Here is a 24,888-nt window from a genome sequence, read left to right on the forward strand (position 1 = left end):
TGCAGCAGATGGCCCCGCCCCTCCCTGAGCCTGGTTCTGCCGGAGGTTTCTTCCTGTTAAAAGGGAGTTTTTCCTTCCCACTGTCGCCAAAGTGCTTGCTCATAGGGGGTCATATGATTATTTTCTCTGTATGTATTATAGTAGGGTCTACCTTACAATATAAAGCACCTTGAGGCGACTGTTGTTGTGATTTGGCGCTGTATAAATTAAATTGAATTTCATTTATTTTATATAATTCAAAAAGCTCTGTGAAAGCCTTCAGCTGTTCTTAAAACACCACAGCGAGAGAACTAACAGGCACTAGAAGGGGAGATAGCTACCCTTTCCTGACTCTAGTTCTGCTGGAGATCTGTCCCTTTTAAAAATAATTTTTTTCTTTCCACTGATATGCCAGCTCATAGGGGTTCATCTGATTGTTAGGTTGTAGGTTCAGTCTTTACCTTAATGGATAAAGTGCCTTGAGGTGTCTATTGTAAAACTGAATTAACTCTCTTTACTACTTATGATTTCTCTCTTGGCTACAAAAAATGTTTTAATCTCTTGCTACTGCCTTTATCAGAGCAGTCATGTTCTAATGTGTTCAAGCAGTGCATTAGGCTCTTAGGCACACACTATTCTGCCAAATTACTTTAGGGGTATTACACTGTACCAATGGAAAAAAATGTGTTTTAAGGAACTATTAGGAAAACTGAGCTGCTGTAGAGAGTGTCTTTAGCAATTAACCAGATAGTGCCTTGTAGCATGGAAACAACATTATTAATGGAAAAGTTCAGTGAACGGTAAACATTTTAATTAGAGCTGTTTATGCCATACTTTGATCCTTGGGTACGGTTACATTAGGTGGAGAATTTGTAAATCTGAGGCTCTTTGGTAAAAGCCTCTTTAGGATGACTAATTAACAACGTGTCCCAGGTCCCACTGTTAGTTCATTTGAAGAAATGACTTGGGAAATTAAAAACTAAAATCATCTCCCATTCTCCAGCTCTCCTCTCTATCACCACAACCTGTGCTCAGTTGCCATAATAACCTGCTGTGGAGCCCTTTGATTCATTCGTGATAATATGACACACTTGGGCAAGATGACTAATTTTGACACTATGTAGCAAGGTACTATTCTTGCTGGCTGTTTGGGAACATATGATGTGTTAGTAGTAAGACGTATTAAAGTCTCCTAAATGGATTTCATGCACTATGATGTCAGCCAACATTGGGCTTGAGATTCATAAGCAGCATGTGTCCTCATTTACAATCAACTCATAAATGTGTAAAGGATGTGAGAGTGACTAAAAGAGGTGTAACAGAGAGTCAGGATAAGCTTTTTGGATATCTGATGAGCTTACGTGGCTCATTTCTGCCAAGCAGAGCATGAGATATTTAAAGATTTACTCGACAGGAAACATTCAAGTTCATGAGGATGGGAGTCACACATTACATCACATTATTGGTTTTGGGTGTGTGTTTGATGGTGAGATAGTGGTGCTGTCGTAGGTCTCTGACTCCGACTTGAGAAAGCCAACTGCTGCTCTCTCTTCACTGTAGCTTAGCAACATTTGCCTGGTCCCTTCAGATAGGTGTCCAAGGTAAATGCCCACAGGCCCCACACTGTAAGGGCTTCTCTCAGCTAGAGCATTGTGTTGTTTCTTTTTCTTCTTCCCTCTCTGTTTCTTAAAAAAAAAAAAAAAAAAAACTAAACAAGACACATGCATAATTAGAGAGTGAGTCATGTCATGTTTCAACAGTAAGTAGAAGATCAGTGTTTTTCCCTTTGTCCCTCTCCCTTGGAGTTAGTTTTCAACGCTACTCTTTTCAAGATGGGTGCTTAAGATTTTAGATGTGCTGTCTTTCACTAAAATTACTAAAGTATCTGTAATTCATTAGAGAAAGCTATCAGTCCAACTGTAGTAATGCCCTCTACTGGCTAGATAAGAAAATGCAATTTTTGTTGAAAAAATGTGTCTTTATATTGCTTCTCCTTTTCTCTGCAGTGGTGTTGAAAATGACAGCAGCAGTCTTATGCAACAGAAGCTGGAAAAACAGGTGGGAAACAAAACATTTTCTACAACTGAACAGCACAGGTTTTCAAAGATCCTGCTTTTGATGTTCTATTTCTCAAAATTTGTGGCATTTCTGCTCTTTTGTAATTGCACTTTCAAAGAGCATCTGTTGAAGATCATGTCCTCAAATGAGTCTAATGCAGAAGTTCAACTCACACATAGATTTTAGTTTGAGGGTTAACCTCTGGTGCTTTTCTAAACATCTGGTAAGATTTTGCAGGGTAATTAAGGGGCCTGGCTTGTGTTCTGCTCTGGTCACCACGGGCTCCTTATGGTTGGCAAGAATGGTTAAAGCAAAATACATTTTATTAAATAATGTTGTTGGATTGAAAACCTCCTCTGTTTTTTGGCTTTACTGTTATAATGCTGGGTTATGAAACTGTGACACCTCTATCCTTCCCTAATGAACCACTAAACCACAGATTCACGGATGTTCAAATTTATGTCTAAATGCATAGTTTTCACGTTTAAAAAAAAAGCACAGTTTGAATGAGAGATTTTAATAGACATCTATAATACAACTAGATATTGTTTTGAAGATGCAAATTGTTTTTCTAAATGTAGTATTCAATTGACATTTAATTTGTGTATGCAATGACTAAAATGAGAGACCGACAAGCATTTACTCCCAATGCACAGACTTATATTAGCAGACAGTTAGTCAAATTGTGTGTGTGTGGCAATGGTGGTGGGTGGGTGGAGGGGGGAGTCATTATGGGTTACATGGTAAGACAGTTAAAAGTTAATGTTCCTGCATGCAGAGTGATCTTCTGAAACCTTGCTGTAGAGCTGTGGTGCAGCGCTTTAAGCTGGAAGCCTTACTCCAGTATCTCACATTAGGCAGAAGGAAAACAGGGGAGAAGGGTAGGGGGCTCAGATTGGTGACTTCAAAGAGAGAGGTGGATTTATTGTGAGGCGCCTGGCTGTGTGCGTGTTTGTGTGTGTGTGTGTGTTTCAAGGTCTCATTGTGGCTGACTTGTGCTGCACGCTTTCAGCTGAGTTCAAACACACTCTCTCCCTCTCTCTCTCTATGCTCTTAGATAACTCACAAGAACAAACAAACATACACAGAAGAGATCAGCTTTGAAAAATTAAATCATAATTACATTTTATATGTATTTATATGATGAAAGTGAAGCGCACTGAAGGAGCTGTACACCTCCCAGCCCCCCCCCTCTCTCTCTCTTTTCTCTCTCTCTCTCGCTCTCTCTTTCCTTTCTTTCTGTGCTCTCTCGCTCACCCTATCTCTCTCCTGCTCGAGCGCTAATGATTGCTGATTCAGTTAGCAACGGTGACTGCCTGTACATACAGACACACATACACACACCCGCGTACAGACACACACAAGCTTGGTATTTGGCTTGTGTTAGAGGAGCACATAGTGCAGTGGAACAGGTTGACAGTTTACTGACTCTTAAACTGAGCTCCAGAAGAGGAAATAAGGACATGGCGACAGAGTCATGCCCACCAGGAGTGCTTCTTTTAGGGGGAGAACACATCGTCATCTGACTTAAAGAGAAGTGGAATCTTCTTTATTCTTTAGAAAACTTGTTAACTTTTAATATCAATGGAACGGGTTTGTAACTTCTTCTTTTTCTTTTTCTGATGCATTTTCTAGTTTATTTGTCTTTTAGATCAGGACTTGTTTGTGAGACGCAGGTGTGAGGCTGTTGCTTACGTAGACTCAAAGTTTTTTAATCAGTACTGCCAGTGAGAGAAAAATTTTTTAGTTATCTCTCCCTAACAGTACTTCAACTTCTCTTTTCAGTAGAGGGTTTGCATGGCCTCTTTTCATCATGTAAATATAAATGTACATTATATCTAAATCAGTGTCTTTTAACCCACGTTCTTTGCTTGGTTCTTTCCGGTGTTTTGGGTCACATAGGAAGGATTGTGAAAACCTGAATGAAGTCACATCCTGTGTTGAAAATGCCAAGTACTCACGCTATACAAAAGAATTGAATATTACAATGGGTTGGCTTAAAATAGAAAAAATGGAAGACAAAACAAACTGCTCAGATTAATCTTAGGCTGGGAGTACATGTGCAGCAACTTTTGAAGTTAAAGCTGTGGTTTGCCTCAAATCGGTAGTCAGTATCTTAATGAAGAGGAATTATTGTGCAATGTGAAATCTGGTAGCATTCCCACTTTCATTCATTACACTAGACCTAATTATGTTCATTATGATAATGTTGCATTATGTTTTATTCATTTGTCTCCTTTTATGTATAGCAATAAAGGGAGAACACAGATCTGCTCTTTCTTTGAAATGATAACGACTGGGTCCAGCTCTTGGATTTTTCATATGCGAAAGAGTAAAAAAACAAATGCTTCCAGTACCAATTCTTTCTTAAAGTTTGCTTTTTGGATGTTTTTCATGTTCACTGTAGGATAAGAAGATTCAATTTTCTCTTTTTAAAAACAAAAAACAAAAAAAGAAAAACATTACGGCTAGTGAAAATGATTTCCTCGAGTGTTAGAATGACTGAAGTCTAAAAAGCTGTTTGGTCTGCCAAATATGAGACAAGGCTTCTCGGTCTCTCCCAGCTGACTGAACACTAAACAGGAATTGTTGTTGTGCATTTGGTGCGCTAATTAATGTGCTTGCATAATCCATCGCCTGCTCTGGCCACAGTGGGTTTTAGGGCAAGTGGATACAACATGAACATAGTCAGTTTTCTATCCTTACTGAAACTACAGTGCAAATGATTGTGGACTAATTTCACTACCTAGAGGTTACACCTGTTCTGAGTAATCAGTCGAAAGAAACCTCATCTCAGTGATGATGTTCGAAGCAGCTAATTACTTTATCAGACCCTTGTTACGTTGGGCATTCTTCAGTTCACCAAACTACAGAACATTACTGTAAGCTTTCACAGCCCCCATTATTTTTTTATTTTTTATTTTGGTTGTTGTGTTTTATTATGGGCTTATTTTTTATTTAGTCTGCCTTTTGGCATCAGTATTAAGTCAGGTCACAGTGGGGCGGGTGAATACAACATGAACGTCAGTTTTCTACCCTTACTGAAACTGAGTTGTGTACTGCATTACATATAGTTTTTGTAGTGCATACAGCTTTCTATACCTTGAAATGGTTTGCACAATTGCTTTATCTGTTATTGCATGTCAAATGTCCTCCTGTTCTGATTAGTAGCTCAGCAAAATGTGTTCTGCTGCCTTACAGGTCTGGACTGTGTGTAGCTATCTTTCTTTTGAAGACTGCGTATTGTATTATGGTGTGACTCACTAAGCTGACCTTGTATGGCTTTATCTCTCCACTGGAATATTTTCTTCAAAGATAAAGTAAAAATAACTAAAATACTTTAATGAGTTCTTGGATGGACTTCTGTGCATTTTGGTACAGGTAACCACGGTTCCCAGATAAGCCTTTAGAAAATCAAAGCTTTTGTTTGTCCAATACTTGTTTATGGCACAAAATCTCACATGTAGAAATCCAATTTTTCTAACCTGTAGTATTAGAATAGCATTATGCAATGCAACGACCAGTGCTCCTTTCTTTTCTTTTCTTTTTCTGTTATTGTCCTGGTCATTTGCAGCACCTACTGAGAGACACAGGTTGTAACTCATCATCCATACTAATGTAATTACCTATAGCTTGTTGTGTTGATGTTTTCCAGCTTGGCTTAATCTTCCCAACCTCCATCATTTAATACATGCCAGCTAATTATGCATGAAGTGAGTTTTCCAGTTGCATGTCCTGAAAGTCACGTATATTTGTACCTAGAATTAGGTTACACAGCATTTCTGTTCCCCTGTTTGGTCCACAGAGGGCACTGCTGGAGCAGAAGCAGCGGCAAAAACGTCAGCAACATTTGATGGTCCAGCCCAACACAGAGGTTCGCCCCCGGCGTTCCAGGGCACGGCGTGGTGAAGAGCAAGCCCCACTAGTCGAATCTCAACTCAATGTCACCAATGATGTCATAATAGATGGTGAGAAAAAACATGTGCAGCATTTTTTACGTCATTCATAAAGGCATGTTAATCAAATCCCCATAGTCTAGGCATTGTCACACACTGTTTCCTCTTTACATAAAAGTAACTTCAGTTGGAAGTATACAATGTTCAGCATTTGACTGTTTTTAATTTAGGCTAGGCACATCATAGAGCAGCACGGTTAAACTACCAAACCACACTTCAGTCAAGGGTTTTTTCCCCCTATTTTTTTTAGTTCAGTTCACAATAAATCCTATTTCATTTTCAGGATTTTCTAGTGTTCTAGGCAATCTAGTATTGATTTTCTGCCTTGTTTCTTGCACACAGATGTTTCCCTGGATTCTCTAAATCTGATTATGAGAGGAGATATTTGGGGCCTTTACAATTTTATATTATATTTTAAAGAACATGGTGTACCTCTTCCCATTTTTACTTCTGACAAGCTGCTTCTCTAAGATGCTCTTTTATACTATGTCATGTTACTGACATGTTGACCTCCACATGTTATTTTTAGTGCCACTTACTTTTCCAGCCTTTTGTTGCTTCTGTACCAACTTCAAACTAATTGCAGTATGAGAAAAAGAAGAATTACCGTAGTCTAAAGTGCAAATCACGCAAACCTACACTGGAATCCAAGATAAAAATATGGATTTGGAAATGTGTATAATAGATTCACTTAGTAGATTCATTAGATATGCTTGGTTGGACCCAGTTAAGGGAAAATTAACAGCTCATGCATGTCTTCCACCTTCTCCTGTGTTGTAGGTATTGATGGCCCAGCAGCCTTCCTGAGCTCAGAACCTCCTGATATAGGAATGAAAATTCAAATCCTGTCAGTGAGCCAGTCCCAGTCTCAGTCCCAGCCTGAGTCTCAGTCTCAGTCCCAGTCCCCTGCTGCTGAAGAGCCTGAGAGGGACGGAGACACTGAGACGCTGCTGGAGCCCAAGACAGATATCCACGAACTGCTGCAGAAGCAAGGTGATTTGTACTGGATCCTGGGTTTAAATCATTATTCTGAACCCTGCAGTAAAGTCAAATGGAACAACTATTGTTTGCCTGCTTACTTATTTACTTTGTTAGTGTGTGTGTTGAGTCCCCTGGTGATTTTTTTATTAGAAGAGAGTAGCATCAGATATTTACTTGTGGTTACTCTCAGGGTTTTTCTTACGTTTCTCAGCTTTACAGTTTTTACCTATAAAGGAAAAAATGTGTATTTATGACACTGCAGGTAAGAAGTTGCTGTTAAACAAAGTCAGACTTTTTGACATCTACCAAATTGATAGCACTCTGCTGCTGCATGTGGAGTGAGTGGTATGATTGATGGTAATGCAGTGAGAACTGGTTCACTAAATAATAGATAAGGGCATTGTTCACACTGCAGTGTTTGTTTGTGGCATCATTAGAACTACTACCACCCACACCTGCCAACCAGCTGATGGGAATATGTACAATTTCAGGAAATTGTATAAAAATCAAGCTCACAGTGACTTTTGCACTTTTCAGATTCATCTGCAGCAAAAACAAATTTCTCATTATATGAAGGTTAGCATGCGTTTAAACAGTACCAACATCATGCAGTTCTGCAGGTGTCATAATGTAGCTCGTGTGTTACCACTTTGTGCCCACAAACTCAAGACATGACTGTTTTTTTTAAGATTTCATTTGAATCCTGCTGAGAAACTCAGAAGCTGGGTTACTTTTCATACCTTTTTTAAAGGCTTGAGTGTGACGCAATAGAAAGTGTCATTGTGCTTCTCAATAATGTAAGACCTCATTGTTAATGTTAGCTCAGTTAAGCAGACGAGCCTGCCCCAAAGAGCTCCAGCAGGTATTTTTGGCTGCCTGTCTTCCATATTACCATGGTGCCTTGGGAAATGGAAGAAATAGACATTTTGAAATACATTCATATTTAATCAGCTCCTTGATGTCATCCAACATCTTCACTTTTGGCTCGCTGTAGAATTTAATATCCTTCTTGGCCGTGTGATAATAATTATCTGGAAATGCTGTATGTCTTTTTTGGATTTGCTCAGTCAAATGTTAGGCCTCTTTGACATTTCCAGATGGTTGATTTCATAAGCCAGTAGCTGACACAACTTTGTGTGGGTTTTTTAATTGGAGCCCTGGAGTCACTGTTAGAGGGCAGCTAACATTTGCATTCTGTATTCCATGATGCTTCCTGCTTTTTCACAGGATTAGCAGCATATTTGGGGCGCATCACTTGTAAATACTGCACAATAGGGGTTGTGTTTTGCTGTTTTTACTGTCACATTATCCATCTGGTTTAGTGCTGCATAGCTTAATGTTTTCTCTTACGCTGGAACTTGCCCAGGATATGTTAGTCTAACTGATCAGTGTCAGGAGGAGGCACAAATATTTGAGGACAGAATGCTTTTTGTATGCAAAAGAAGAAACCCCCATGTATTTAAAAGCAGGAATATTATTAACGTGAAATTGGATTTGTTTAATAAGGTTCTGCATTCCTTTTAATGGGCAGCAGGGAGGAACTCGTCTGGTCACTCCCTGAAGTCTGATTGGGAAAACTGGCCTTGATCTCCTCCATCTGTTGCATTTGTAAACACATCACTGATGGGTTTATGTTCTGAATCGCCAAGTCTCACTGAATATAACACGATGTTCATTTTGTGAATGAAGGAACAGCTAAGATGCAAAAAAAATGAGGATAAAGCAGGGTACGATTTTAAGCAAGCCTACTTGTGTTCGACAGATCTCTACCTATGAGCAGCGTTCCTTGGTTTGTCGGTCAGAACCACACTTGTTCACCCACATTTTCCTGCAGCAGTATATCCTCACAGTAGTCAGTTTGATTGCTGTGATTTAAAATCTAAAGTTCTTCATTTACTTCAAACTGTAGATTGGATTGCAGTATTTAGGACTCCAGCTGTATAGTATAACAATTTAGAGTAATCTTGGTATCATTATTGCCATTTCTGGTCAAGCATTTCTTTTACAAGTCCAATTTTAATTAGATTTTAATAAAAAATAATACTTCAATGTAGTGAAAACACACAGCTTTCATATGAGTTTACACTTTGATAACACATTACAGTGGGATATAGCTGCAGCCAAGAGCTGCATCCTGGCTGATAAATCCAATTATCAGTGAGGAGACAGATAGACAGTCCCGACTGTCTGCACTGTGCAAGCCCCAGTTTATGTCTGCATGACTGCATGGAGCTGTCTCTGCACAAGTAGCTGCACATCAGCTTCATTTATTGTCATAAATATGAGCCTTCCAGTAACTGACATGGAAAAGTACTCTTTAGGCCAGAGAAGTGGCCTTTTGGTTGAATAAATAAGAATCAATGCTAAATAATCACATTCTTTTTGATATTCACTTTCACAAGTCTTCATCCTTTCATTTCATTTGTCATGGTTTCAACAGCTGATGTAAAAGAAATCCCCCTCCCCCTGAATGTTTCAGATAAATATGAAAGGATGTGCTTTCAGCTGTATAATGCTCTATTTTTTGCTTCAACTATTTCCTAAGTATTGCATCACTTCTTGGGAATTTTTTCTCATATATCAAAGACCGCAGATGAACCCAAAAAACTGGTAAAATCTTCTGTGGAGCGTTTTGAACCAAAACTGAAGGAACCCCTGGAACGAAATAATGACTGAGGTTCTTTTGTTGTGGAGAATGTACGCAGAGCATCTGGGTTTCATTTTCCTCTTTTGTTTTTGTATGAATGGGTTTCTTAGCTGGAGAATTTGTAAAGACCTTCGTGTGTAATTAAAGCTCCCTCACACCACACTCCCACGTCTCTCACCAGGTCTCTGCGAAAGCATGAACTTTGATGAAGCCAGTGAGCACGAGGAAGACTTGGAGGAAGAACGGACCCGTTCTCGGTCCTCTCACACAGACAGCAACAGGCCTGCCTCAGCTACTAGTGGCAAGGACATTCCTGTAAAGCCTACGCACACTAGTTCATATACTCACTATTATCTAAAATGCTTCTTTTTTTTCTTTTTTCTTTTAAAAGTAGCTGACTATATTAATTTGTCCCAGGATCTGGTTACCCCAGGATCACCCACAGCGGAAAACTTACTAGCCGATGTGGCGAATCTGGAGGAGTTTGTCTTACGCCCAGCACCACGTGGCGTCACAGTCAAATGCCGAATCACCCGTGACAAGAAGGGTATGGACCGCGGCCTCTACCCCACTTACTACATGCACATGGAGAAAGAGGATTGCAAGAAGGTGCGATACATGCGTGGGCCATTAAAGTTGTGAATAAGAATCATCATTTTTGTTGTACAATGTAACATTTATAAACAAAAGCCTTCATTAGATACATGTGTCTGCTTTATTGTGTCGTTCCAGGTGTTTCTGCTGGCAGGAAGAAAGAGGAAGAAGAGTAAGACATCCAACTACCTTATTTCAGTGGATGCTACCGACCTGTCACGAGAGGGAGAGAGCTTTATAGGTAAACTCAGGTAAATCCACCCTCCCTGTGTCCACAGAGACCTGCATTAATAAGGTATTATTTGCTGATTGCACACCTTTAATTATATTTATTGTTTTAATGTCAACTGATACCATGTGAACAAAATACCTTTAATTAATAGCATTACCTGCATTCTGTATCCGGCAGCTCTTATAAGTGATTCATTTTTCTATTTGATTGGTAATATTGATTCCAGTCAAAATAGGCAGTGAAAACATTTCATCTGTCCATCCATTTGTAGCTCAACTGGTCACCAGTGTGTGCCTGGCAAAAATAAAGTAAAGTGTAGCAGACCATTGCCTGATTTCAGAAATTCAATCACAAACCGTGAACTACTGAACAGGAAGCTTCTCTTCTCTTCCGTGCCTGGCTTCCTCCAACTCTCACTCACATTCACACTTTTTTCTTCCAGCAACACCTCACCTCCGGTGAGATTTCAGAGCGAGACTTCTTCTTGATGTGAGATACACATCTCTGTAGGGATCCTTTTCATAATGTTGACAGTCTGAGCCCATCAGTGGCAAAGACAACGACATTCACTTTGGTCTGGACAGTTGACCTGTGGGATTACATTGTAGCCTCTCACTTTTGCCTCTTTTTTTCAATATAACATTCAATGTGATTCCAAAGATTTTCTGCTTGCTAACAGTTAGAATAAACTGCAGCATCCAATAGTTGCTGTTTTCTTGATATTTAGAAAATAAACAGTGTGTTGCTTTCTGCCAATCCACATGACTCAAATGTGAAACAAAATGCTGCCAGCATCTGAAAAATATGAAAAGGTGTAAACATTTCATGACCGGTTTGTTTTCTATCAGATCCAACCTCATGGGCACTAAATTCACAGTGTACGACAACGGGACCAATCCGTGTAAAAACCCCGGGGCTCTGCTGGAAGAAAGCAACACACGACAGGAACTGGCTGCCATCTGCTATGTGAGTGAATGACAAAAGGCTAGCAGTGTGTTTAGTGTGTTGCCTGTTCATTAAATATATTTAGTAAAATTGTCACACTCTCTGTGTTTTTTGGCAGGAAACCAATGTGCTGGGATTCAAAGGACCACGCAAAATGACTGTAATCATCCCTGGCATGAACATGAACTTTGAGAGGCTCCCTGTAAGGCCCCAAAATGTGAGTCTGTCAGTAACAGAATTATGCAAAGCTTAACAACTCAAAGAATTTGCCCTTAAATGTGCAACGTGTTGTCCGAATGCTTCATGTATAAAATGACTAAAAGATTAATTTGAATCCAAAGCTGTTTAGCTTTAGCAGTCTAACATTTCACAAATGCTGTTAGAATGCAAAAGTCCAAAAGTCCTGGTGTGTGAGTTTAATGTGTAGTTTGATTCATTCCTAATAAGATTAAAGACTGAAATCGGATGTATTTGTATGATAGGAGCAGGAGAGTCTCCTGAGCAGGTGGCAAAACCATTCGCTTGAAAATCTGATCGAGCTGCACAACAAGGCACCCGTGTGGAACGATGACACCCAGTCTTATGTGCTAAATTTCCATGGCCGTGTGACTCAGGCATCAGTCAAAAACTTCCAGATAGTTCACGATAATGACCGTGAGTATCTTTAATCTCAGTTATGTTTAAGTAGTTTAAATAATTTGGCTGCTTATAGGATGTTGCAGAATGTCTTGAAATATTTAAAACATACACCATAAACACACTGATCGACCTTTTTTATTTTTACCCCCCTCTATCTCTAGCCGACTACATTGTTATGCAGTTTGGTAGAGTTGCTGAAGACGTCTTCACTCTGGACTACAACTATCCCATGTGCGCTCTTCAGGCGTTTGCCATTGGCCTGTCGAGCTTCGACAGCAAGCTGGCCTGTGAATAGGTGCTGGTGCTCTGCCGGTAAATTCCAGGAACTCAGTTTTTGCGTGTCCCCCCCACCCACATGTCATGTCTGTCGTATCAGGGTTGGTTAAACGTCTGCTAACCTGTGTACAGTTTATGTGTATATGTACACGTGTGTAGAGACTAAAAGGGAAATGCAAATGAATAATCTGTGCTGGAGACAGGTGCTCTTATTAGACACCAAGTGCAAAAAGAACTGATCTGATATTTATGAACCTGTTTGAAGATATGTGAAATGTTTATTCTTCACATATTTTTGTTGCCTTTTATATTTTCATTCCACTAAGTTTTTTAGCTTAAAAAATAACTGTCATCTACAATTCATACTGTAAACCATTTTGAACTATGTAACATGATGGCCTTTCCTCTGGCACCACCTGCAGGCCCAACTTTAGATGTTGCCAGAACAGAAACGCACAGTTGCTGTACTTTATTTAAGGAACTGGCATCACAGCCTCAACACTAGTTTAACTTTTTTTAATCCTTGTTTACATCTTAAATCATATAACGTATGTTTTAATCTGCCTTTTATCAATAGCTAATTCTGATATTTTTTCATTGTGGTTATCACTCTAACATCCTTGTGTGAAAGGTGGGGGTTTTGTGAATTTTTTTTTTTTATCTTGTGACTGTGATTTTGTCTTGGCTAGTTGGATTATCATCTTATTTGAGCCGTTCTTACAGTCTTAAATTATTCAATGACATTTCAAGATATGGAATTTTACAATACTATTTGGAAGTTAAACATCACTTCAACTCTTATTTTTCTCCCTTTTTAAACAAATTTGATAAGGGGGGGTTATTATTTTCATTGGCAGGGATTTAATGTGGTGTTTTGGTTCATCACTGTCCCGAACATGTTATCTGTTCAATGCAGAGTTTGTTCTTAGATGGACTGAACTGGGATTTTTTTTTTTTATGGCCAGCAGTGTCAGATACTTTTAAAACAATTTGATCTGGATCCTTCAAAGAGCCATGATTTTTCATGCATAAGCTAAATTATTAGAATTTCCCTGTTGTTTCCTGTTCAAGGAAGTGTGCAATTAAGTTCTGAAGAAAAATATTCTGTATATACTTTTACTAAAGAAGTCTTTGATGAAACACGTTCCAGTCTGACCTTTGGAACAAACAGTCAGCTCGTTTGGCTGTATGAAAACATACCAGCAGTTGATCAAACATGCTTTTCTTTTCTTATACTGAGGTGAATGCATTTAGTGTTTAATTTCATAAACATTACAGAAATGAATTTCATTGAACAGATTTGAGAGAAAAAAAGGAAAAAAGTGTTTATTGTAAAATCTTCAAATAACAAAAATAAAGGCATTTTGAAAAATTAAGTGATACAGAATATGTTGTCATTTTAACACTGTCTTCACTATTGTCAAGAACTTCATTGCAAACAAACTGAATATGGCATATTTTATCAAACTAAACGGAGCATTTGATAACAATATATACTGGATTTGTTAACACTTTAGGTTTTCTTGCAACTGGAACATGATTTCTGTTGAACAATTAGCGGCTGAGGCCCCTGTCCTCATCCTCATTAAATGTCTATCTCTTTGGGTAGGTTTTTATATTTGATTAGGTAGTAGGGGTAGCACTGACAGCTGTCAAAAACAACAAACATGGTGGGAAGGTTCACGTTGTCAACACAGGCATCATACAGACGATGCTGCTTCTTCCTGGAGGTGAGCTTAGGTGGACGGCGGTAGTGGCTCCTACCCACAGTTACCTTTCCCACCAGGACTTTGGCAAGGAACATGTGGCAAACTTCATCTGGCCCGAACTGGGCTGAGAACATGTGGGAGTGGGAGGCAGCGGTGGCAAAGTATGTGCCATGACCGTGGGAAACTCCGTTAACCCCGGCCACTCGAGGGTCAAAGTTGCTGGTGCAGATCTCCTCTGAGGCCTCTTTGGTGGTCCCATGGAAGAGATGTCGCTCTAAACTCCCGGTGGCCTTTCCACGCTGCTTCTGCATGTATAGCTTTTGCCTGGAACGAGTTGTGTAAGTGTGGCATGCATATCACCATGAACAAGAACAAGATTTTGTGATATTTTACGCTTTAACTTCCAACAAAATAATTATTTGAATCCGCTGTAAGGAACCCATAGAACTGTCTAGTAAAGTAAACAATGGATGAAAACAGGAGGAAACGAGCCCAGATCCTACTACTAGCCGAACCAATGCTTATCCATGTTACAAATGTATTTCATCCAATAAATGACGTTTAGAAAAAGGACTTTCCGAATATCCAAACAGTTAATAAGGACATCAAATTTCCCTCCAATTTTTCTTAGTTTTAGTCATGATTAAAAATTGAACTCAAACTTAGCTGGACCTTTGGTACTTGTCCCAGTGGAATAGGTTCTGGACCTGCTGGATGCTGATGATGTCCACCTTTGTCTCAGGCATGCTCTCATTGAAGAATTCTTGAACCCGTTTATAGGCCAGAGTGCCTGTAGGAACATCCACTAGACTGTAATCCTGCTCTGAAGCCCAACACCACGCCGGAGGGTACCAGGAACTGAACTCGTCCAGAGGATCTACACTAAAGTTGGCCTCAGGAGGATTACTGTCAGGTTCCGCTGAGTCAGGCAGGACTCCTGTCCTGGGTGTGGGGAGTAAATGGGAAAGGGATGGGAGAACATCATGAAATAATTTTAAAGGAACAGAATCTCTTGATTTTAAAAGAAGATGTAAACAAATGCAAAAAAAAAAAACGCATCTCAGGACACCAACTGCAAGTAAGGTTTCATAGAATCCAGAGAGCGGTAGGCGGGTCTGCAGCGAACGCCTCTCTGGAACCCTGTGGCGACGTTGGTCTGGATCATGGTAGTGAAGTCCACCTTGTACTTCTGTGAGCCGACACTGAAGAAACACTCTGACTCCTTCTCGCTCATCTTTTTTAGCAATGTGGCAGACACGCTCTATGAAGAAATGAACCAGTTAAAAAATAACAAAGCTGGTGGAGGCTTTTGATGTGTTGAAAATGGCAGAAAGGAGTAAAGAAACTAGAAAAAAGAGGTAAAGAAGATCACCGTGTTGTACTCTTGCCAACTGATGTTCCACCAGTAGATTTTCGATTGGCTGGCAAAATGAGGGTTCTTGATCTTACTGTTAGTGTTAGATAGTCGCCTGACTCCATCATACACGGAAGAGTCATCCAGTTTCATTGAGTCAAATTTCAAAGTGTAGCGTTCATTCCTAAAGAAAGTGTTCTGAAGTTACACAAAGAATCCACAAACAAACTGTGATTTTTGTCTCAAAAAAGCCCATCTTTTTCTTTTTTTAATTTGCAGACTTTAGCAAAAGATCTACCCTGTTACTCACCCATTTTTGAGGCAAATGGCATCCTTATTGACGTCACAGTACATCCTCTCCAGCAAGACCTGAGAGCGAGGAGAAATGTCCACCCACTGGCGGTTGGCAACACACCACAGCTGCCAGTGAAAGGGATAGGGAGTGTGGTGCATCTTACACTTCTCCTCTGCAGAACACAAACCAAGGAGGAAGTCGTCACAGATTTGGATGGTAGAGCAGCCTTTTGTGTGAAATGAGACAGGCACTTTAGATGGGGTTTTGGTGGTTTGCTTGGTAGGGGTTCCACTTGGCGTTTGGGTGGAGGATATGGACCCTTTGTTGGCAGGAGCAGTAGGCTGACTGGTATGCTGGGCCTGGGCAATAATGACCGGCAAGGAGACAATAAGTGAAGTGACTGGAATAGGACTTGGGGGGTGTGACACAGACTGTGTGTTTTGGGGGAAGGTAAGCAGCACACAGGAGCTGCTCTGCGATTGCTGCTGAGTGGTGGGCTGAATGCAGATCTGAGGTTGCAGGATGCTAGAAGACAGCCCTGCAGTCTGCACCATGCTGGAAGAGCTTTCACTCTTGCTGGCAGCAGAATGCTTTCCTTTCTTAGAGGTCGGAGGTGTTATATTAATGCTGAGGCCATAGGGCTTGACGGTCCAGGTGATGTCAGCTTGCTCGGTTCTCATGGCCTTCCACACTGGGAGGCTGGTGTCGGCGTCAGCAGGGATTTCAAAGAGGAGGAGAGACGGGCTCAGAAAGGTGACTTTGGAGGACCTGGATGCAGGTTCTGCAGCTTTAGCACTACCAGACAACTTTCTCTTTGTTGCCCTTGTGCATGAAATTCCAGCCATGTTGGACTTCCTAACCAAGAACAATTTTAACAATTATTTTTTGCAAACTGGAACAAACACAAGGTTATAGTGACGTAGAGACACTACAAATGAAGAGAACAGGAATTTTAACTAGCAGTTACTGCCACGAAACTCCCCAACTTTTGAGATTTGATGGTTAAGTTTGAAAATAATTGAATAAATGCACTATTTTTCATAATTTTGAACAGAACTAAAGCCAGCTCTGTAAAACCTTTCTCCAGCCACTTTAATACCTAGACCCACTCAACTGCTGCTCCCCACAAATATCTACTCAGCCAGTCACACAGTAGCATTCATGCAACAACCATAGTTTACTGCCAGACAGGCCAATCTGAGAATTTCTGAAACTTCTGATGTAAGAAAGGCAAACAAATAAACACTTTTAAGAACAAACATGAGGATCTTTGAATTCACAACACACTGAACCTTGCAGAAGACCACACAGCGTCACATCCAGCTAAAAATGAGAGACTGAGGCTACAATTTACATGGGCTCACCAAAGGTGTACAATAAAAGATTGTCCTGAATTTATGTTGTGAATTCAGATGGTACAGTCAGAATTTGGCATAAAAAAAACATCAAGGCAAGATGGAGACAATACCCTCAGGTGGAGGTGATGTAAAGATGTGGGAGATATTTTCTCGGCACACTTTGGACTCATTAGTACCAGTTAAACAATTATTTAAAGGCCCGGCAGGTCTGAAGGCAAAACAGCTTTCCACAACATAACCTCTAAAGAACTTAACTGAGCCTTTACAACACACGACTCAACCTGCTAGCTACATACACCCGTAGCAAGGCACTATGACTAGCTAATTAGACTTTTAACGAGTTTGGCTTACATTAACCGTGAGTCCGCCTCAGGCCTCTAAACTTTGCTGAGTCAAAGTTGCAGGAAAAAAAAGAAGCTTTTATGTATATGGCTTTAAAACCCTTCTTTATACAAAAGACGGTCAGCTTCAATGCGCCAGGCTGTAGAGTTCAGAGGGAGGTGAAAGTGAACGGTGTGCAAAGGCTGTTCATATACCAAGAAAAAAAACCCCACTAAAAATGAGAGGAATTTTTTTTTAAAAAAATGGATACTTTCACTGCATTTTGAACAGAACTACAAACAGCTGCTACATAAAAGCTGATTTTGAAGCCCAGCATATTCTGTCTTTGTGATTTTTAATTCAAAGACAGGTTTTCTGAAACTCTTTCAAAGTTTTTCTTTGGACATTTTACTCATTTTCAGTCCAGTCCTTCACCCTATTAAGGCACACAATACTGGCCTATGAATCATTCAGGCATTAAATAGCCACCCAACTCAAAGAATAATACTGTTTTGTACTCATCGCGGTCAACTTTAAATTGTATCTTTGGGGACTCTGTTACCAGTAGCCTGTTCCAAAAACACACATTGTGTTCCATTTTATTTATTTGAATCTACAAAAAACACAAAATAAAACAGTTTGACAGCCATAAAGTAGTATTTTGGATCAAATTGGTGATTTCCAGAGAGCTATTAGGCAAATCCGTGGCACATGTTAGCATGGTGCGCAGCGTGTAGTTAAGAGAAAAAAAATGGAAACTTGAAAAGTGGATGACGAGAGACGTGTCAGACCTGAAAACTATATACAGGAGATGAACTGTATCTGAAAATCATGCCCTTAGGAAGCAGGTAATAAAATCTCAGACGTCACATCTGACCAAACATATAGGCTCACCTCAGACGCTAAAGAAAACTCTGGCTGCTCTCCGACTCCAGGTCTATGTCCAGTAAGGACTGGCTGGTGACACATCATCAAGGGAGGCCACAATACTTGCAAATATTTTATTTGTAAATTAGCACTGTAAAACATGAGTAGTATGTGCACATAAAGCACATTTGATGTTTTCCATACATTAGTAGTTAGTAATACAGCAAAATAAGAGAGGAATGTGTAGACAATGACATGCATAATCATTTTTAAAACTTACATACAAGTAATTAATCTGTACTATTTTTTAACCTCACAATTTATATGCTGATAATAAACAAATGAATAATTCATAGATTATTAATGCAAAAAAAAAAAATGCTCTAATTCAAGTTACCAATCACTGAATCTTAAGTACCTTGATCAGTGTGTTCATTGAGTTTTAAATTAAGAAGAACCAAAGAACACTGCATTGAACCAGGAAAGAAAAGTGGCAAATAATCTGACATTTAATTTGATGAGTTTCTCAAAGTCACAGAGTAACTAAGTTGCACTTTCAATTACACTCAGGGCAACTTCCATTGGTTCAACCGTCAAAGGACATTGCTGACAACCGACCCAGAAGTAAGGAAAGACTTTCTCAGTGATTGCCTGTTTGAAGGTGTAGATATGGGTGTTGTTGTGCGCGTCATAGAAAGAAACCTTGCCCTTGTCACAGTCCAGCTGCACTCTGATCTTCTGCGGGTTCCTTTTCAGGTTTAGTCGCGTTAAAGGGGAGGTACCCGCAAAGTACATCTTGTGGTAGAAGTACACACACAGGTAGCCGTTTTTCTGGACCGAGGACACTTTCTCTTTCCTCTGGACAGATTCTTTAGCCACGCCGACAACCCACGCAGTATTATCTCCCACATTCACATCCCAGGTACGCCTTCCTGAGGTGAAGCCCTCCGAGCCCAGCACACCGGTGTCGGGGTCGAACCTCTCCGGGTTGTCTGGGAGCTTCTGTTTCTCATCGCTGTCACAGACGCTGGTGAGGTCATCTGACAGAATGAGCCATGGGGCAGCAGTGTTGGGATCCAGAGTTACTGGGGCTGAAGGAAACATGGCAGATTGTCAGCTGTAGTTACTGTGGCTGTAGTTCAGTCAAACATTTCAACCTTTCCTCCACCTTGGGAATTCATGACAAACTCAAACTCCAGCTCAGAGTTTAAATCAAGCAGCACATTATGGTTAAACTCACTGTATTTGGCAATTTTATGCATCTTCTCCCACACATAAAACATCATAGAGCCAACATGTTTGGCCACGTCTATGAGTGCTCCTGGAGGCATAACGGGATCTTCAACAGGACAATCAGCACTGCAGAAAACACAAAAAAATCAGGTTACATAACACATTATGAAAGTTAAGCAAAGAATAAAACAAATATTAAACTGTTCGTTACCTTAACAGAGTCCTCTTACTGTTCTAAAAGACAAAATTAAAAGGCAAATTCACTTTAGCATTTAAGGGGGAAAAAATATAAAGTGTTCCTTCTTTAGTCTCATTTCAAACTTACATGAAGGACTGAGATGCCCTCCAAAGCTATCTCCTCCTCCAAAACTCTGATGGATTCGGACACAGATGCCATTTTTCTTTCTATTTCTTCAACCTTCTGCTTCATCTCTTCGCTCTTCTGCTCTTCCTCCCGCTTCAGCGCTTCCATCCTGGCATTCTCTTCAGCGTGAAGGAAGTCGTGAAGTTTTTCAAACTCCTCATGGGTTCGTCTTTCCACAAATCGAGCCTGGACCTGTAAAATAATCTGCTTAAGCATGGCTTGGAAATGAGTTTACTGACAGCCACTAAATAAAGTGACTTACTAGGAATTTTAACCCATAGTTTGACAGATTATCACCACACCTGAATGTAGGTCACAGTGTCTTCATAGTTCTTCTTCCTTTTGTCAAACGCCTCCCTCTTCTCCTGCAGTGAGCTGAGAGTGGACTTCATTTTCTCCTGAGTAAATAATTCAAAGTAAATTCATTAGAAGGTTTGTTCATCTCGCTTTAGGCTTGTAACATCCTTCAGCATAATGACTTGTGACAGAAACTCTGTATAAACTTAGTAAAGGAGCCCCAAGAAAAAAGGCATCATTATTCAATCTCAAGTCCTTATTTGATCAGGAAAGTGAAATATTTACCTTCACATCCACAATCGCCTCGCTGACAGGACAACATTCGTGCTGCTTGTGTTTTCTTGAGGTATGGCAGACAACACAGATAGGCACCTTATCTGACAGGCAATACAGCTTGAGCCTCTCCCCATGATGAGGGCACAACTCCCCTGGTTCACCGGGCAGCTCTTCCGCTGTCTCCTCCGGTTCCTCGCTCTCATGTGTATAAGACTCGCACAGGTTCTTCAGGGTGAGACTAGGAACGGGATCATCCACACTCTGGGTTCTGCACAGAGGACAGTCACGGTTTCGTCTCTGTCGACTCCAGTACTGCTGCAGGCAGGATGCACAGAAACTGTGGCTGCACTTGAGGACCACTGGGTCTTTGAAGATTTCGCAGCACACGGCACAAGTGAGGTCCAACTCAGGGAGATAGAGCTTCCCTGCCATCCCGAGGCTTTGCTGCTGTTTTACCCTGAAACTGAAAGTAAGGGAGAGTTCAAGAAACTAAGAGAACACAGGGGAAGTCACTCCCTTTTAATACCCTAGTCAGTTGTTCTGTTGTCTGTTTACTGCATCCTGTGAAATCTATGCATGAAAAACAGCCTTTAAATGCAAATGAAATAGTGTTCTGTTTAAAAAAGAAGAAAAGTTAGAGTGAAACATACCTCAAAGCTACAGTCTTGTAACAGCTGTATATGCGTAATGGTGAACACTTCCTGCTTCCTGTTATGCTGAGTCACTGAAAGGAGGCGGAGTCTCAAAGACAGCAAGCATTTTTAACCCTTCACTAACACTGCAGCTCAGTCAGAATCAACAGTTTACAGGCGAGGAAGACGAATATGAGGTGTTTTCTGGACCAATAAAGGGACAAGAAAAACGGTGACATAACATTACAGTTAGGTTTTCCATGTGTTTCTTTTTTTTGGGTTAAATTATATGATTTAGAGAGAAATCAGAGTTGCAACAAAAGTCAAAGGAGCTTGCAAAGAAAGGCATCTGGACTTCTTTAAGTTGCTTGAATTTGTTTCACCTCTCATCCGAGAAACTTCTTCAGTTTCACTTCTTCTTCAGAACTGAAGAAGCTTCTCGGATGAGAGGTGAAACGTCTTCAAGCAACTTAAAGAAGTCCAGACGCTTTTCTTTGCAAGCTCCTTTGACTACGATGACCTGGATGACTGAGAACCTTCACAGACAAGTTGCAACAAAAGGTCCCCACTTGTATTTCTGAATTGATTGCTTAATGTACAGTCTGATTTTATACAGAAATGAAACAATTATTTTACTGGGTTGATATTTAGGACCTCTAGTTATAACAGTTAGCCCTTCTTTATCTAGGTTTGTTCTGCCATTACTAACTGTGGGCATAATTAGGTTGTTTTGGCTGTTTCAATGTCACTGTCAGTTACTTTGTGGCTGTTTAATTATTAATGAATTTATCTGTCCATAGATTACGGTCCTTGAAGTGCTGTGGAAAATCCAGGTGTTCCTTTTCAAACTTAAGATTTGCCACATTGGCTTTTCAGAGAACTGTATTTTCCTTTGCCTTTACTTATTTCCTTTAATTCGATCCATTCTTACTCATCATTATTCTTAAAGTCAATGAATGAGAAATGATTTCTTTGATAAATCTACCCTCAGGTTCAGTTTTACCTCTTAAGGCTGCAAAAATTACACCAACATCAAAACATGCAATCTCAGTTTTCCCAAAGAAAGAAATACATATATATACAAATTAATTGATTGATTGATTATTGATTTTATTGATTAGCATTCAAATTCAAATCTCAGTGAAAACAGTGAAAAAAAAAAACAGTGAAAACAGAACAAAAATCTACCATAAAGAAAGAAAGCATGAGACAAGGCTAATCAAAAGGTATTGGCTGAAGCATTTGCTTAATTACAACTGCAGATATAATTTCCTTACAAAATTAATGTCTTTAGAGTTAAACAGCATCTCCATCATATGTACATTTGGTCTCAACCTAAAATATACAGGCACATATTTCTGTCTTTGCTACTTAAAATAACTGTATTCAAATGAATAATGATACTTATGTCCAACCTTTCCAAGGCTACAGAGTACAAATAAATGACTGACATATTCAACATCAGAAAATCGACCCGTAACTATTGTAATACCGCCAGCCCCACATCTAAGCCTTGCCAAATAACATCAGATAAAATCATCTAATCTACGCACGTAATTTTCCAGTTGAAACTTGTGCGTAAATATTGTATAATTTATAAGCGTGTGTGTGTGTGTGTGTGTGTGGCGGGTACTATTCAATGTTGTATGCCAAAAACCAAACAATCTACATCAAACGATCTTTAATTTATCTTCAATTTAAACCTACCCACTTCTCCATATACAGCAATATTTGCAGCATTTTATTTAACTTAAGTGGCCTCTTCAGAAATTTAACATGAAAGGGTGCAATAAACAAAATGTCTTCATGTATCTACACCTGACCCATATAGCAATGCTGGTAAGATCTGATCAAACAACTGTAACTGGGTTTCATCAGTTTCAACTCAGATAAGATGCCAACTAATGAAAAACTACATTAAAAGTTTGATCTTTATATGTAATAGCTAATGTCAGCTTCTATGCAAATTATAGAGTAGAATGGGAATTTTACTCACTGCAGATTCATTTTCTGCTTGTTACAAAAGGTTCATTATAAAGTGAGCGGCCAAGGAGGTCATTTCTTTCCTGCCTTTCATTTATCAACAAAAATAAAGCAGTTTGTACCACACTGGCTTTCAATTTAAGATAATCTCATTAGATTTTCTTTGCATGCTAATAGGAAAACTGTGATGGTAATGTTTAGTCACGCTCTTATTAAAATGCATAACAGTTCTGAAAGCTTTTCCTTAATTTGGAATAAATTTTTCAAATCGAATAAACAAAATCAAACACACAGAGACAAATAAACTGATCACTGGGGTTCTTGTTGCTTGATAAATGTGCCGAAAAACTTTAGGGCATCAATGTGTAGCATGCCTTTAGCTCATTTTCCCCATTCTCTCCACTTCTAGTCCACTTTATTAGATTATTCTGTTATTATATGTTACCTTATATATGTAATCAAAGTAGTTGAATTAGAATACTGCTGTAGATCACATTATACCCTTTAATATAGAGTGTGTGAGCTGTATGTAGTTTAGTTCTCATTATACTTTTGAGTTAACAGAACATATTCACATATTAGTTCATTAGATAAATGTGCATCACTCTGTATCCTTGATCTGCTGGGAATGTGTTACACTGTTTTCTTGACATGCTTAATTGTTGAATCATGAAGAGAAGGTTGTAAGCAGGAGACTCTGTGTCTAAAGACAGGGGAGATAGATAGACCACATTCCACACCCCCACCTTACAGAAAGCAGAGAAACAACTGCCGAGGTCATAACTTAGGCGCTGTAACAGAGAAAAAATGTGATGTTTTGGCTTTTACGACTAGCTGGGGGCCACTAGAGACTATAAAAAGCTGAGCAACCCGTCACCATTTTGAGACATGTGCCTGACCCTCTGGTAGCATCTCTCCCGTCCGGACGTTGTAATGCTCTGACTGTTGAATTGTATGGAAATAAATGATTGTTGATTGAGCATTTATACACCGAGTATTGTCCCTCCTTCAGCCCAAAGATTCAAAGAATTGGGAGATTTCAACAACTTGAATGCATCTCCAATCACAACGTGACTTCTGTGACTGTAATTTGAGGGACTAAAAATAGCCGAAACTTTTCGTTGTTTCCATGAGAGAGTTGCAGCCCAATCGCCTGCTGTGAAGTGATCCTGTTACCCCACTCTGGTGTGTGATTAGCGGTCTGGACTCCTCACCAGGTCAGCACTATAATCACTTGAGTTATTGTGAATGCTTTGGAAAGAAAGCACTTCAGTGAGTCATTGCATTTGGCTTTGGTCTGCATTTTAAAGTAGAATAGAAATGTTTTTAGAAATGTAGGAACAAACCCAAGTGGCTACTAATGTTTGCCAGAAAACAATTAAGTTAATATTTTTCTTGAAATTGGTATTTAGTGGAAACACAGCCTCTAGGACAGATAAGAACTAACTTTGTAATTCAAAGGTTTTGCACCAATCCTAAGACTTTACGTGTTTTTGCCTTTATATTCAATTTAGAAATGTCATACATGATATTTATGACAGGCTATTATTGATAATTCATTACATTTATATTTCAGCCATTTGCAAAACCAATGAACAGATTAATGTGTGGTTAAAATAACACTGATGGATAGTGAAACAAAATAAGGTGTCTATAGCCATACGTGCCACTCTAAGAAACTATAAACATGCTAAAAAGTTTCAAATGCTGCCGTTGCTGTAGTGGCCACTAGAGGCTCCATCTGAAAGTGAATCAACCTCTACAGACTCCCATGGTGACATGCCCAATTTAAACACATTTCAAAGCATATTTACAGCCTGGTACAAAAACAGCTTCTGTCTCCATGAATAATTTCCTCTTCCCCCCACCTTGATAACAACTGTGTTGTGGGT

General features: G+C 39.6%; 3 protein-coding genes across 13 annotated transcripts in view; 1 reads left to right on the forward strand and 2 right to left on the reverse strand.

Moving 5' to 3' along the window:
- tulp3 (TUB like protein 3) overlaps positions 1-13,683 on the forward strand; it is a 26,482-nt gene extending 12,799 nt beyond the window's left edge. For 6 of the 10 annotated variants that reach the window (XM_086268412.1, XM_086268415.1, XM_086268410.1 and 3 more), the window contains 10 exons: positions 1,986-2,037; positions 5,843-6,005; positions 6,774-6,986; positions 9,803-9,936; positions 10,039-10,230; positions 10,354-10,466; positions 11,296-11,413; positions 11,511-11,609; positions 11,875-12,046; positions 12,193-13,683. In XM_086268412.1, the coding sequence (XP_086124538.1) occupies positions 1,986-2,037; positions 5,843-6,005; positions 6,774-6,986; positions 9,803-9,936; positions 10,039-10,230; positions 10,354-10,466; positions 11,296-11,413; positions 11,511-11,609; positions 11,875-12,046; positions 12,193-12,326 (1,390 nt within the window). In that variant the 3' untranslated portion in view covers positions 12,327-13,683. Of the gene's footprint in view, positions 1-1,985; positions 2,038-3,318; positions 3,631-5,692; positions 5,751-5,842; positions 6,006-6,773; positions 6,987-9,802; positions 10,231-10,353; positions 10,467-11,295; positions 11,414-11,510; positions 11,610-11,874; positions 12,047-12,192 lie in introns of those variants that run through there. The other 4 variants (XM_086268416.1, XM_086268418.1, XM_086268409.1 and 1 more) reach the window with 4 other exon arrangements.
- Positions 13,312-18,284, reverse strand: LOC147310196 (protein mono-ADP-ribosyltransferase TIPARP-like). Of its 2 annotated transcripts, none has more exons than XM_086268408.1 (6): positions 18,239-18,284; positions 15,681-16,520; positions 15,389-15,554; positions 15,090-15,277; positions 14,689-14,958; positions 13,312-14,340 (listed from the first exon to the last, which is right to left on the reverse strand). In XM_086268408.1, exons 2-6 carry the CDS (start codon positions 16,508-16,510, stop codon positions 13,893-13,895), a joined length of 1,902 nt encoding a protein of 633 aa, XP_086124534.1. In that variant the 5' UTR covers positions 16,511-16,520; positions 18,239-18,284; the 3' UTR covers positions 13,312-13,892. The 2 variants fall into 2 exon arrangements, with proteins under 2 accessions (XP_086124534.1, XP_086124533.1); XM_086268407.1 differs by lacking the exon at positions 18,239-18,284 and adding an exon at positions 17,375-17,766.
- A 47-nt stretch (positions 18,285-18,331) lies between these two features.
- LOC147310197 (nuclear factor 7, ovary-like) lies at positions 18,332-21,116 on the reverse strand. The gene is made up of 7 exons (XM_086268944.1): positions 21,032-21,116; positions 20,391-20,844; positions 20,111-20,206; positions 19,770-20,000; positions 19,656-19,678; positions 19,452-19,570; positions 18,332-19,302 (listed from the first exon to the last, which is right to left on the reverse strand). Exons 2-7 carry the CDS (start codon positions 20,811-20,813, stop codon positions 18,755-18,757), a joined length of 1,440 nt encoding a protein of 479 aa, XP_086125070.1. The 5' UTR covers positions 20,814-20,844; positions 21,032-21,116; the 3' UTR covers positions 18,332-18,754.
- Between the last annotated feature and the right edge of the window lie 3,772 nt (positions 21,117-24,888).

The sequence above is a fragment of the Aulonocara sp. 'chitande type north' Nkhata Bay genome, linkage group LG17 (assembly GCF_057382095.1).
Source record: "Aulonocara sp. 'chitande type north' Nkhata Bay isolate Kocher_YH1m ecotype deep benthic linkage group LG17, A_spYH_male_GT1.1, whole genome shotgun sequence".
Classification (NCBI taxonomy): Eukaryota; Metazoa; Chordata; class Actinopteri; order Cichliformes; family Cichlidae; genus Aulonocara; species Aulonocara sp. 'chitande type north' Nkhata Bay.